This window comes from Bombus huntii, chromosome 1 (assembly GCF_024542735.1).
Source record: "Bombus huntii isolate Logan2020A chromosome 1, iyBomHunt1.1, whole genome shotgun sequence".
NCBI classification, from domain to species: Eukaryota; Metazoa; Arthropoda; class Insecta; order Hymenoptera; family Apidae; genus Bombus; species Bombus huntii.
The window spans coordinates 858,895-872,728 of record NC_066238.1 but is presented as its reverse complement, the minus strand read 5'-3'; the positions used below and the strand labels follow the sequence as shown (position 1 = coordinate 872,728).

Below are 13,834 nucleotides of genomic sequence, written 5' to 3'. Positions count from 1 at the left end.
TAACATCTCACGTTCGACTCCAGGAAATTCTTATAAAACAATTCAATAATTTTTTATCATTAGTTTATTGATTTTTATTACAAAAAATTTTATTGTTCATTCTAGTCAAAGAAATAAATAATCAGTGATGTTAAATAAGTATTTGAGAAAAAATACTTGATATTTTTTATGATTAAAAAAGAGAAAGACGAATTTGTTATCCTTATTTGTTTCCTTTTCTTCTAGCGTAATTAATATTGATTCGTATATACAAAAATAAAGTTTTTGATAGTAATAAGATATATCTGTACCATTTGTTCATAAACTTATATAAACATAGAAATATATACAGATTTACAGTAATTTATTTGGCAATGCCAACAATTCCGCAATTGGAGAAACAGTTGTTTTCTCATGAGTTATGTGACATTTCAAAACGCTCAAAAGTTTTTGATATAAGAAGGAATGTCTATAAAATAAATAATATATAATTAAAATTTCCTACTTTTAACAGATACGAAATAAAAAATCTGAATTACTACCTGCTAGCTGGTTTACATATAGATAAATGATCTTGAGCAATTTCATAGAATTCACCTACTCCAGGATCTACGTATAAGCATTAGAATTTTTGTTAAAAGTTCAATAATATTATATAGAATAATTTTCATTGTATACGTACCTGCTGAATTAGAAGTAACAAATTGAAATGGAACATTTAATGGTGTTACATGGGTAGATTTAGTTTCACTAAAACTAATAATCTCTATGGGATAATCTTTCAACATATCGAGGAATTCGTTATGTAATTTTAATAATTGTGGCGACTCTAAACATAAATCACATTGTTTATAAATATATCTAAAATATTTTTAAACTAACATCATAATACAATTTTAATATACCTTCACGAAGTTCCTGTACTTCGATCGATGGCCATAGTACCATTTGTGTTGCTTGCTTTAATGCTGCCACGCGGGAACCACGATGTGGAGTACTATAAAATACTATACCACGTGTATTTTTACATATATTATTTTCATCACCATTCCTCCATTCTATAAAAAGAATAGTTGCATATATAAATATATAAATTTATATGAAAACGATATTAATATTTTATACTGAAATATGAAAACGATCCTAACCATCCACAAGCATTTTTTTCACTAATAAACCACCCATTGAATGACAAACCCAAACTGTTGGTCGTTTTCCAACACCGGCAATTAATAATTTTTTTATATATTCTTTACTTCTTTTGCCCATGGTGCTTCAAATGAACAAACAATACAAATAAATTACAAATTTTGAATAATTGGATGAAATAGCAACATTAATAATGTTATTTACTTTTTGTCATCTATTGGACACGAAGATGTCCATAGTGACAAATTGGTGTCATAATTTACTCCAATAACTCGAACAAATGGAATATCCTGTGGTAACCAATCTTTAGGCCAACACTGCGTTTTATGCCGTCTATCGTGATAAATTTTCTTCATACACGTATCATTTCTAAAATTGGAAATTCCTAAATATGGAATCATTTCTCAGCAAAACACATAACTTAAAATAATATTATACCCTTGGCAGAAAAATGGTCCATTTCCTCTAGAATTCGTACTTTGCGGGCAATCGTCTAGAATTACTTCAAAATCATGCCCCACTTTATCCCATTCACGTTTCCTCAAATCAGAAGTTAAATCTCTCAAAAAATCTTGTGACTGATCATCTACCAAATTTGAAAAATTGATTCCATCTTGTATAATGCAGGGATCTACAATTTATATAATTAATGCGAATAATTATATTTAGTAGAGATACGAGGTCTGTTTAGGAACAATATAAGGGTATATCTTTCTATCTGATTGTGCTGTTGTAAAATTATTAGTTAGCAACGATAGGTTATTTTGTACGAGTTATTTTGTATTATTTATAATACAAACAAACCTACAACCCCAACTTCAGATGTATCTGGATCTCTTTGCCTCCACGTTATAAATACTCCACCAAGTAGTCCATGTAAGAAAATGACATCTAACTTCGTGTTTGCTACAGTTTTGTGCAAAGGATGAAGAAGATAAATACGTCTTGGATATTTATTATTCTCATCCATATCTAAATTTGCCAATGCACGACTGGCTGCTGCTGCCAATCTTATATCACTATTTTGAGCCCATTCCACCAATGTACCAATCCAACCTTTAACCGAAACCATGAATAATATGCAATATTTTAAGGAACAAAATAAGGAGACAAAATTGGAATCTACTTAATATATACCTGACTGAAAAATATCTTGCAAATACATTGAATGAAGTGAAATATTGGAAATTATTTTCGCAAGTAATATACATATGTTAATATTGTCATTGAAAATTTTCTTTATTATCATTAATAATGGAAGACCACCAGCATCAATAATATCTGAAAAGTAGGAAAGATTAGATAAAAATGTTTTAAACTGTTAGATTTTTACTTTACCTTTACTATATGGCTCAAGGCAAGAATGATGGCATAGCGCTTGAACACAATTCTGTAATAATTCTTGATCCCATACTATGGCTGGTGCTATAGCCAGCCCTAAGTTTGTTAAATCGTGATCAAGTATCAGACTGTCCTGTTTTCATACTTTGCAAATAATTAAAATGCGCACAAAATAATTTATATAATAAAAATTTAAAAATTTCAATGAGTATATACTTACAGAATGTATATCCTTAAAGTTTTTATTGAGAAATTGAAGAAGACAGGGATGTGTATTTTCACATAATGTATTTAAGTAAAGGAGCAAGTGGTATACTTTTTCTATTATATCCTGAAAAAAATACAATCTCTCATCAAATATATCTGTTAAATAAACGTAATTACAATAAATATATTATTATACATGCCTGCAAATTATATTGTACATGATGATATGGTGTCTGTAAAAAAAATCTTGAATCAACATTTGGCATTCTTGCAAGAGACACTGCAGTTTTAGCATCCAACATTTGTGCAATATGCCGATAGTGCCAGTCTATAATTTTTAATTAAAAACATTTAATTAAAAACTGTTTGTATGAAGATTAATAATAGCTAAAAAGAATACCTTTCAAATGCTTTAAAGAATTAAGAGTATTGAGAGCTTTTAAACGTTCTCTGTCATTGCCACTTTGTGCAATATGTAATAGTCTATATGCCACATTACGAGTTAACGACTTCCACCATTTCATTATGATATGAGCAAATGAAAATGATTCTGCTGGTACTGACGATTGTAAATTTTCAACTTTCCTTAACATGAGAACATCTGAAATCATAAGAACAGAGCTAATAAATATTTGGAGCTTAATAAATCATTACAAGCTAATGATAAATACCTTTGAATCGAGGGTCATCAATATAAATATATCGAGTATGTGGTTGGTCCTTGCTCAGAACATTAGTAGGTACAGAGGATTGTAAGATGTGTGATATTTGCCTTAATTGGTACAAAAACCAACAACCCCTACATAAAAAATATAAATCACTCAAATATTAATATATAATATTAATATATCATTAAATTAATGATACATTAATATATAATATTGATATATCATTACATTAATGATTTCTGAAAAAAATCCAATAAATAAAACTAACCCAACCACAACAATGCAGATTCCAGTTGATTTTACATACTCTATATATTTATGGTAAGTTCGTAATCTCATTGTAAAAAAATATTTTATCCTATCAAGAACGTGAGTATATTTGTATAACATTGATGTTTCAAAGGGTATTTAAAAATATATGTATATATATATACCAAATATAGGTATATATATATATATATATATACCAAAGATAGTCAAGATCGGCAATGTTTAATTATTTTACGGCCGTACTTTTATTTTCCAATAATTATTGATATGAATATTCATTAAGTATTATTTTCTTCTAAACATTGCAACAGATATTATTCCTACAATAAAATTATTATTATTTACAAATATTATTTACAAGGGTAAGTAAGATTTGATAAATTAGCTATTTATTGTTCATGGCGAATAGAATAGCAACTAAAATCATCTATAACCGAAAATGTTAGTAAACAGTATGAATATTTTCAAATCATAATGTTCATAGATAATAATGGACGAAATTTATCCATACATGTTGACGTCAATATTAAAATGTAAAATAAACGAAATTTTCAATATTTCATGCACATCGAAGACTTAAATTAATCAAAATGCTTTTCCTAAGATAAACTTCTGTTTACATAATGTATTTACAATTTCGTGTTGGAATCTTTTCTATGCACCATTTCCTATGATTCGTATCGAAGTATATAAATTAATAACTGTTAAATCAGTTATTATACATTTTATCGTGAAAATTGCAAAATAAATAGAAAAGAATGATGAGACTAAGAGTAAATTTGTCACTGCGGACGAAGCATTAAACGATATAGTATGTATCGGCAGAGAAGGGATGCAAATGCGGCTGCGCCTGAATACGACAAACGGCCTCGAGGCGCTGCTCGCGCACCAACTCTTCAGTCTTTTTGCTTCCCATTTTGTACCGTACAGTACGTCCACCGAAGTACTGACGTTTCGCTGTGCCATCGCATGGCCGACGTGTGCATTCCGAGGTTCACTTTCGCGTGGTACCCGCTCTGTCACAAGTATCGCTTTTAAAACGTTAACACTTGTGGCAAAACATCAACATACCGATCTCAGAGTGAGTGAAAAGTGTGGTAAACGATGGTTTGTCGTTTTCACCGATAGAACAGTAATTCTTTGTCGAACACGTTCTTTCTGACATAATCCGGTATAAACTGGATCGAAGCAGATTCATCGATAAACGGATTGATCATTCATTTCAGAGAAAAATTACTAGATCCGGCTTTCACGTCGACGTGGACCACCTTTCCAGGCTTCGTCCCGTTGGTAATAAACGATTAATTTAGTTCGAACCTGTAAGCCGCGACCACGCGACACAACGCTCAGCGATGTCCAACGAAGAAACTTCCGCCGACCGCAATGTCGAAATCTGGAAAATCAAGAAACTTATAAAAAGTCTCGAAATGGCCAGGGGGTAAGTAGGTCGAAATTAATATTGCCGCGCCTTTTCTTATCAGCTGTTCGATTTTCTATTTGCACATATGCTTTAAAGAGCATGTGGTAAGTAGGAAGTAACGGTCTTTTCGTTCTTACTGGGAAAATGAGTTTCACGTGATTTTACAGGAAAAATTTTCGAGGTACTCGAAATTTCGAGAAATATATATCGTAGTTATTCGATGTTTTATCACGGAATTTTTTATTACATTAAAAAAAAAAAGTTTTATTAATATAACGCTAATACAACCTCACATAGAAACAGATTGTTTTATAATATAGCATTGTTTATGATATATACTTGTCATGCATGGAATATCTTCTTTTGCAGGAATGGGACTAGTATGATTTCGTTAATTATCCCTCCAAAAGATCAGATATCGAGAGTAAGCAAAATGTTAGCAGATGAGTTTGGGACAGCATCAAATATTAAATCTCGTGTAAATAGACTATCTGTTTTGGGTGCTATCACATCCGTACAACATAGGCTAAAATTATATACGAAAGGTAATTTGAATAGATTATTGGAATTTTTTGTAATTTTGTTATTTATATCATATAAATGTGTTTATTAATTTATCCTGTTGCATTTAAGGACAACTATTTCTGAATGAGTTCTTATTATGAATATTATATAAAGTATAGTGTGATACCAAGTGCATATATTCATGCATGTTATATACTTCAATAATATAAATTACACATTATTATTTTTTTTTAGTGCCTCCAAATGGCCTGGTAATATATTGTGGTACCATTGTAACAGAAGAAGGAAAAGAAAAGAAAGTTAACATTGATTTTGAACCCTTTAAACCTATTAATACTTCACTTTATCTTTGTGATAACAAGGTAGTTTACATTTTTGTAATTTAGTAAGAAAATATCTGTTAATTCAGTCAAAGAAAATAAATTTCAACATATCTTGGGGTATTTTAGTTTCACACTGAAGCACTTACAGCATTGCTTGCTGATGATAATAAATTTGGTTTTATCGTCATGGATGGTAATGGAGCATTGTTTGGCACGCTGCAAGGAAATACCCGTGAGGTTTTACATAAATTTACAGTAGATCTTCCAAAAAAGCATGGTATGTAAATAATTAGTACGATATTTAATAAACAAAAAAAAAACAGTATACTTTATTTATTGAAAATCTAATTCCAGGCAGAGGTGGACAGTCTGCGCTTCGTTTTGCTCGGTTGCGTATGGAAAAGCGGCATAATTACGTTCGAAAAGTTGCAGAAGTAGCTACCCAATTATATATTACTAATGATAAACCTAATATTGCTGGTTTAATTTTAGCAGGTAGTGCAGACTTTAAAACAGAACTTAGTCAATCGGACATGTTTGATCCAGTAAGTTCATGTAAATTGATATTATAAATATACGTATATATAATCAAATTTGTAAAAGTATGTTTGCATATTTTTATTATTTTAGAGATTGCAGGCAAAGGTTATAAAGTTAGTAGATGTTTCATATGGTGGAGAGAATGGTTTTAATCAAGCTATTGAGTTGGCTGCTGAATCTTTGCAAAATGTAAAGTTTATTCAGGAAAAAAAATTAATTGGTTAGTATACATACTCTAAAGATACTTTTTAAATATAAACGCGTAGAAGACAAAATTATTAATTCATTTTAAAACTGAGGACTATCTTATATTACTTTATCTAGGCCGTTATTTCGACGAAATCTCACAAGATACAGGGAAATATTGTTTCGGCGTAGAAGATACATTAAGAGCATTAGAGTTAGGCAGTGTAGAGACTCTCATTTGTTGGGAGAATTTAGATATTCAGCGGTACGTTTTAAAGAACCATACAAATGCAGAAGAGAAGGTTTTACACCTAACACCGGAACAGGAAAAAGATAAAACTCATTTTACTGACAAAGAGGTAAATTAAACAATTTTAACCATTTGATTAATAATATTAATTAAATAAACGCAACTAATTAATATAGAATACTTTTTTGTTGTGTTTAGAGCGGAGTAGAATTGGAACTTGTAGAATGTCAGCCTTTACTTGAGTGGTTAGCAAACAACTACAAGAGTTTCGGTGCCACTTTGGAAATTATTACAGATAAATCTCAAGAAGGCTCTCAATTTGTAAGAGGTTTTGGCGGCATTGGAGGTAAGTTTCCTTCTTTCATTTGTTTTTGTGGCTATTAACTTTGACTCGACTGAAAGTAATATACTTATGAAGTAATAATTTGTATTCATCCACTCAAAGTATACTAACAGAAAAGCGGCTGATTCCACTTTGATTAGCTAATCAGTAAGAGCAAAGGATATAAGTTTAATGTTTGTGTATATATAACAAACCTTTCAATACATTCCTAAAATGTGATTGAGTCTTGAGAATTTCCTCATTGTTGTTCCTCTGTTAATGAAACGTTCATTGCGTATCTTTATTACAAACAAACAAAAGTGGTATAAAATTTTAAAACATGGTCTTTGTCAAGATATAAATTCATATTTATGAAAAGTAAATGGTATTAAAAAAAAGTTAAAAATATGAGTTTTAATTATGGAGTATATCTTGATGCATAGGAATCCTCCGCTACAAAGTTGATTTCCAGTCACTGCAGGCTGATGAGCCTCTTGATGATGTTGACCTCGATGATTACTAATTTCATCTGTGAAATACTCAAAGTTGACCAGGTAGCTCTTTCTCTGTCTTGAGTGCATTCGTTTACATTTCGTGTATTATAGAACATATTACTTTCAGAACTGGACAAATTTATCAAACTATTTATGAATCTTGTATTAACTTATGCTTAAAAAAAAAAAAAGAAATAAATAATATAATTATAGGACATAATTATTATATTAGTTAATGACAATTAGTATAACATTAAAGCTTCGTATATAACAGCATTCATCAATAATCTAATTGTTTAATTAATGTACATCGAATTCTATCGTTATATTTGTTTGCATTTTAAATGTAGTCTGTATAGATATATAATAAATCACTTTATAATATAAATCCTGCACTCATCATGAAGAGATCAATTTCTATTACTATTGATAAAATGTGTTATTAATGTGACATTATAGTTTTGAGCAGCGATGGAGTTTTTTCCTTATATGCCATGAATTTATATTGTTATTAATAATTAAAATATATCCATTTAGTAAGTAATTGACGATAAATTTGTCCAAAAAAATTTGAAGTTTCTTCTGTTGGATTTTTCACTGAATAGTATAGTTCAATACTTCTGTGCAAATCTGTAGTACATGTATGTCTCTTCTGATGAGTTTGAATGTGAATATAGATATTTTTAGTTGTGAATTTCGAGGTATAATATTTACTTTTACGAATAAAAAGCCTGAAAACTTTGCTGTCTCCTTTTTTTCTTGGTGGTACAAAAATTAAGAGAAAATCTTGTATATATATGAAATGTGGATAATTGTAATTGAAGAGGGTGAGTTGAAGTATTCCAGTGTGTAACTTTTCTGCCTTGAGCATTATTAGATACTGTCTTTTTTTTTTTTTAGTGACTGTACATTATAATGTTAGTAATTAAAATTAAACTGTAGGTACAATACACATACTCAATTTAATGGATATATAATATTGCTTATTTCCACAAACACAATTATTTTCATTATTTCATGATACATTTTACTTTAAATTTTCGTTGCATACTTATATGTACAAAGTCATTTACAACACAGACGATTCACATATAATACAGTTTCATTCATTTTTGGATACAATAGATATTTTTGGAACGTTGTCATGACAATACTTCATCTATTACACACACAAAGATATTTTTCATTGTTTCTAAACTGTTGTGGATATACTGTGTGTTCGCAATATATTAATGAATAACACAAATACTTATAAGAAGAATAATTTTATAAAAATATTTAACTACTGAGATAGCACTATTATATGTATTTTTAAATGTTGTGACAATAATTTATCAAAAAAATGTGTATATATATGCGCGCGCGCGTGTGTGTGTATATATATACATATATATACACACACATATATATATGTGATTTTCAAAATAATATCGAAACCACTATTTCTTATTTTATTCTGCAATAGATGTATATAGGAAATTCTCTTTATGTGCATGTAAAGCTTTTTAGCCCTTTTATATTTTTATAGGCCTAATAATATTTTAGATATTGTGTTTGGAATCATTGTTCTTTTTTTCTTATTAAAGTTTATATACTTTCTCTACACATATTTATTATAATTTTATTCGGTGTTTTTAAAAAGTTATTTAACACATATTCAAAGATTTATTGTATATTTAATATAAATAGATATTAACCACTTAAATATCCATTATATTAAAAGTATCATAACATATAATTAGTTCAACAATTTTGTTACAATTATATTTAAATTAAAAAGTTTTAAGTTAGAATCTTAGTTGAAATGGGACTAAACGCATATTTTAGTGACAATATTATTATAAAATATTTTTTTAAGATTATCTAATGTTTATATTAATATACAAACATACCTTGTGTTACTGCTTGTATAAGGAAATAATCACAAATACTGCTTGCTGCATGTTATGCAATAGGCAAATGTTCATTTCACTACCAAAGATAAATTATGGTTTTATATTTTTAAAAAATACTTAAATGCTGTTATTAATGATAAATAATATCAAGTATATATAGTCTTTGGTGGTGAACATAAAACATAATAAATAATTATTTATGTAATAAATGGCTAGGCTTTGTGAAATAGTCGAAGTATTTGATCAAGCATAAGTACTAATTGATGGTTTGTTTCCATTAGCTTGCATATTGGGAAAGGTATAGTAATTGCTTTTTACCATTTTAGTGAAAGAAAAAGTTGTGAAATTGACTGTACTTTATTAACCCTTATCATTGTACTTCTTAACATTAAGTGTATTTTGCTATAGAATGTTATACATCGTATAAGAAGTCATTCTATTTATTACAATGGTATTTTTCTCCTTTATTATTATTAGCAATACTATCAAGATTTAGTTATTAATATTACATTATTAAATCTATTCTATTTTATCTTTTGTTATTAGTGAAGTTGCTAACTTATAGAAATATTATTTAACATAAAAGGATGTAATACATTTAATATATAATAACACGAATAACTGTTCATTTACATAATATTTTATTAGAATGTATTCTTTATTACCTAATAATTTTGCTATCATAGCAGTTATTTTTATATCCGTTTTAGAATTAATTGCTTGCTATTCATTTTTGATAAAATTATGAATTAGAACTTATGTTTTAGATTATAATTTTGAAAATATGATATTCATTATATGTATAACATTCACTTACTTTACAGTCATATTATTAATATATATTTCCATATATCATGTTTATATAGTGATAGCAATCTTTCATTTTTTCAAATTGTATTGAATAGTTATAAAAATAACAGTGTTTTTGTAAAGTATTACTTTCTAACACTTTATTAAAAAATTGGAAGGCACTGTGAACAATACATTATGCATGATTAATAATTATTATATTAAACTAATTCATCATAATATTTCTACAGATTATTGATTGCAAATTCTATTTTATTAATTTGATCATGTAACTTCTTTTTTTTATAGAACATCATTCGTATTGTATTATTAAAATACTTTTCATTTATTTCTATAAATTTTCCATAGCAAAACATTTTGGATAAATTTTTGGTGTACTAAAATAGCATTTTGTTAATATGTGTTTTACAGGTATATTGCGGTACAAAGTGGACTTTCAGAGTATGCAACTTGAAGATGTTGAGGTTGATACCTTTGATCTGGATGACTATTAAATCCGTGACTCGACAGACAGTTCTTTTAGCTTCATAGGAAAACATAAGTATATGTTCTCCCTTGCATCGTATTTTAAGAGAGGCACATAAGAGGACATGTTTATAAAATTTATTATATGATGCAACACACATCATAAAATTATTCATTAGAATTCATTCGAGCAATTCACAATCAATACACAAAGGTGAAAAGCACAACACGTGGCGCGCCGATAATCCATGTCCATGAAGAAACAAAGGCAACTCGAAGACTGTGACACTTAATTAAGCCAGCTTGATACCTGCCTATCTCACAGAACATTACCTTATATTACAGTTACATTCTTTAATTATTCACATGGATTTATTTAAATAATTACACGCGTTACAGTGCTGAATATGTTTGTACAGTACACGGTTGGAGATATGATAATTTTGTACCAAATTAATGTTTTGCCATCTTGTCATGAATTTTACGATTGAAAAATGGAAAGGAGGAAAGATATTCAGATAACATGAGGACGAATGTAGAGTTATTTTTGTTCAGATACAACCATGGATAAGCTGTAATAAACTGATTATCATAAACATAAAGTTGCGTATCGTGTATTCTATACCGATTACTAAATTCATATGAATAATGAAGAGTTCTGTACATAGACTTAAATTTTTAATGGCACTGTTGCCTTAGACATAAGTTAAGATCGCGTAATATCCCAGGAAAATAAAATCTTTCCGTCTCATCGAGTGATACACATATAAACATATAAGAGATAATTTTTCGTATCTACATTAACTTTGCTGGCTCTTGACTCTTATATTTTGTACACTCACAATTGTATATAACAAATGCTCCGCAAGTGTATCGAGATATATCTTTTCGATTGTTACAACGGTGCACTCCGTTAGTAAAGAAATATCTTCTGCAATATTTAAGTAGCAATTATTGAGAATCTTACAAAATTTATTTTAACATTGTTAATTTAAATTGCTTATCCATATGATGCCTTTGTAATAAACAATAATATGTATGTATAAATGTGAGAAGAATGAAACGTGCAATTTTGGTGAAGTATCTTTTATGAAAAGTCTCTGTATAATAAAGGAAGATTTGCAAATACCGTGAATCTTATGGTGAAAATAATGTATTGTTAATTAATAGTATAACTAGATTATTTATACTATTATGCCATATGTGATGCAAGGATAAAGCTTTATGAAAACTTCATCAAAATAGAACGTTCAACAAAAAATGACCTGGCTTATGGTATGTGCACAACGAATTCCAAAACATGATGGTTTAAAAGTATTGTATCTGTGTATTGTCTTCAAGGCAGCGAAATGTTGAATGTCAGCTTAATGTTTCTTTAAATTTTTATATGTAAACATTCTTTCGATAGGAATCTAGATAATTATTTATTACTACATCGGTGCGATTATTTCTTCTGCTTAACAGAAGATTATTTTAAGTATACAAGTTCTAGTTCTAAGAACTCGGTAAACGTCTGAAAGAGATTAGGAAAAAGCCGTGTAATCTTGAATAATTTTCGGTTTTTTTTTGTTTTTAATTTTTTTATAAGGTAAGGGAATGTGAATTTGCAGAAGAACGCATGAAAGAAAGGAATTAATAGACGTCGTTCGTACATCTCATTTAAACAAATCAATGACGTACTTAGATTATGGCTTGCCTATGATCTCTTCCATAAGCATAGTTGTATAATCTGCTAACAGATTTATAATTTTTGGCAATCTTATTCTCCTGTATTGCTCTAACAAAATATTTTTGTTCTTTCAAATGTTATTTTTTATCTAACAAGGCAATACAAAGATGTAATCGTTATAAGTTTTTGCTTAATGAAATTTTTCAAAATGTGGATTTAATACCTCATATTTTACATGTATTGTACGCGTAAAGTACATTCATGCTATACCCTACAAATTTTAATTCGTTTTTACTGAAATGAATACGAGGATACGGTGAAAATATGAATTTCGAGTTTACGTGATAAAATGTTGGCCGTACCATGATACATGTTCTATGAAAGATGTTTTGTGAAGTGATAAAGAGGGATATTGAAATAATGGCTCATAATAATGAAATGATAGTTTATGATACTTAAATGTAGTCTATGTGACAAAACATTCTGATTATGATGATAAAAGTTACCTCGATAAAAATTCATAGTGTTAACTTATAATTATCTTTAACTCTATCAAGTAGTTAGCTCATATATCTATGTTTTGTATGTTTTGGTATATGTGGTAGTTATTAACAATTAAAATTGTATTATTATTTTACTGTTAATAATACGGAATCGAGAAGAATATAAATTTTGTAAAACTAACAATGAAATATTTTAATCGCTTTCGCTTCTCTTCGAAAATATTTTCAATTTATTTGTTAATTAAACATTATTTCCAATCTCCCTTTTTTCACATACGCATTACACAAAATTTATACGCAAAGAAAATTAACGTATCGTTAATATCAAAATTTAATAAGAATCTGAATAGAATAGAATATGAAAAAGTGAATAAGAAGTGAAAAATACAGTCTATGTTTCTCATGCAAACAAGTTGCTATTAGAACCCGAAAATGTCACAATAATATTTGTTTTCACAGGGCACATCCAAGATAACTATTTAAAAATATTTTAGAATTGTAAAAAGTATGATAAATAATAGCGGAGATAGAATGGAAAAATAGATTTTAACGTTTTTGCTCTGTGATGGATCCGATCACAATGAGAGATATTTCCGGGTTCCAATTATAACGTCTTCTTACATTTTTGTTAATGCTCTCCCTTTTATATACGTGAATTTTACTTACATGAAGTAACAGAAAAAATTCTTTATATTATTGGTAAGACATACATATTCGCCTATGGAACGAGGTGCTATTGAATAGAAATTTGAATAGAAAGATGAAAAGAAATTGAAAGAATATAATAAAAGAGAAAGTACTCTATGAAATACATCTTA

At 28.5% G+C, this 13,834-nt stretch overlaps 2 protein-coding genes across 5 annotated transcripts; one reads left to right on the top strand and one right to left on the bottom strand.

Moving 5' to 3' along the window:
* Positions 1-46: 46 nt before the first annotated feature.
* Positions 47-3,782, bottom strand: LOC126867090 (protein SERAC1-like). The gene is made up of 15 exons (XM_050621271.1): positions 3,613-3,782; positions 3,348-3,475; positions 3,077-3,277; positions 2,877-3,004; positions 2,690-2,800; positions 2,467-2,602; positions 2,266-2,409; positions 1,933-2,184; positions 1,567-1,759; positions 1,333-1,497; positions 1,128-1,252; positions 885-1,037; positions 662-808; positions 522-588; positions 47-448 (listed from the first exon to the last, which is right to left on the bottom strand). The coding sequence occupies exons 1-15, from the start codon at positions 3,732-3,734 to the stop codon at positions 334-336; spliced, it is 2,187 nt and encodes a 728-aa protein (XP_050477228.1). The 5' UTR covers positions 3,735-3,782; the 3' UTR covers positions 47-333.
* Positions 3,783-4,483: 701 nt separating this feature from the next.
* On the top strand, positions 4,484-13,825 carry LOC126864904 (eukaryotic peptide chain release factor subunit 1). 4 transcript variants are annotated; one of them, XR_007689414.1, is made up of 12 exons: positions 4,484-4,695; positions 4,841-5,052; positions 5,404-5,579; positions 5,794-5,921; positions 6,009-6,159; positions 6,237-6,427; positions 6,513-6,642; positions 6,747-6,967; positions 7,057-7,204; positions 7,624-7,734; positions 9,851-9,872; positions 10,791-13,825. XR_007689414.1 is itself a non-coding variant. In XM_050616896.1 (12 exons), exons 2-10 carry the CDS (start codon positions 4,967-4,969, stop codon positions 7,701-7,703), a joined length of 1,311 nt encoding a protein of 436 aa, XP_050472853.1. In that variant the 5' UTR covers positions 4,484-4,695; positions 4,841-4,966; the 3' UTR covers positions 7,704-7,734; positions 9,851-9,867; positions 10,791-13,825. The 4 variants fall into 4 exon arrangements, 3 of the variants coding, with proteins under 3 accessions (XP_050472853.1, XP_050472976.1, XP_050472777.1); XM_050616896.1 differs by having other exon boundaries at positions 9,851-9,867; XM_050617019.1 differs by lacking the exon at positions 9,851-9,872.
* Positions 13,826-13,834: the final 9 nt, after the last annotated feature.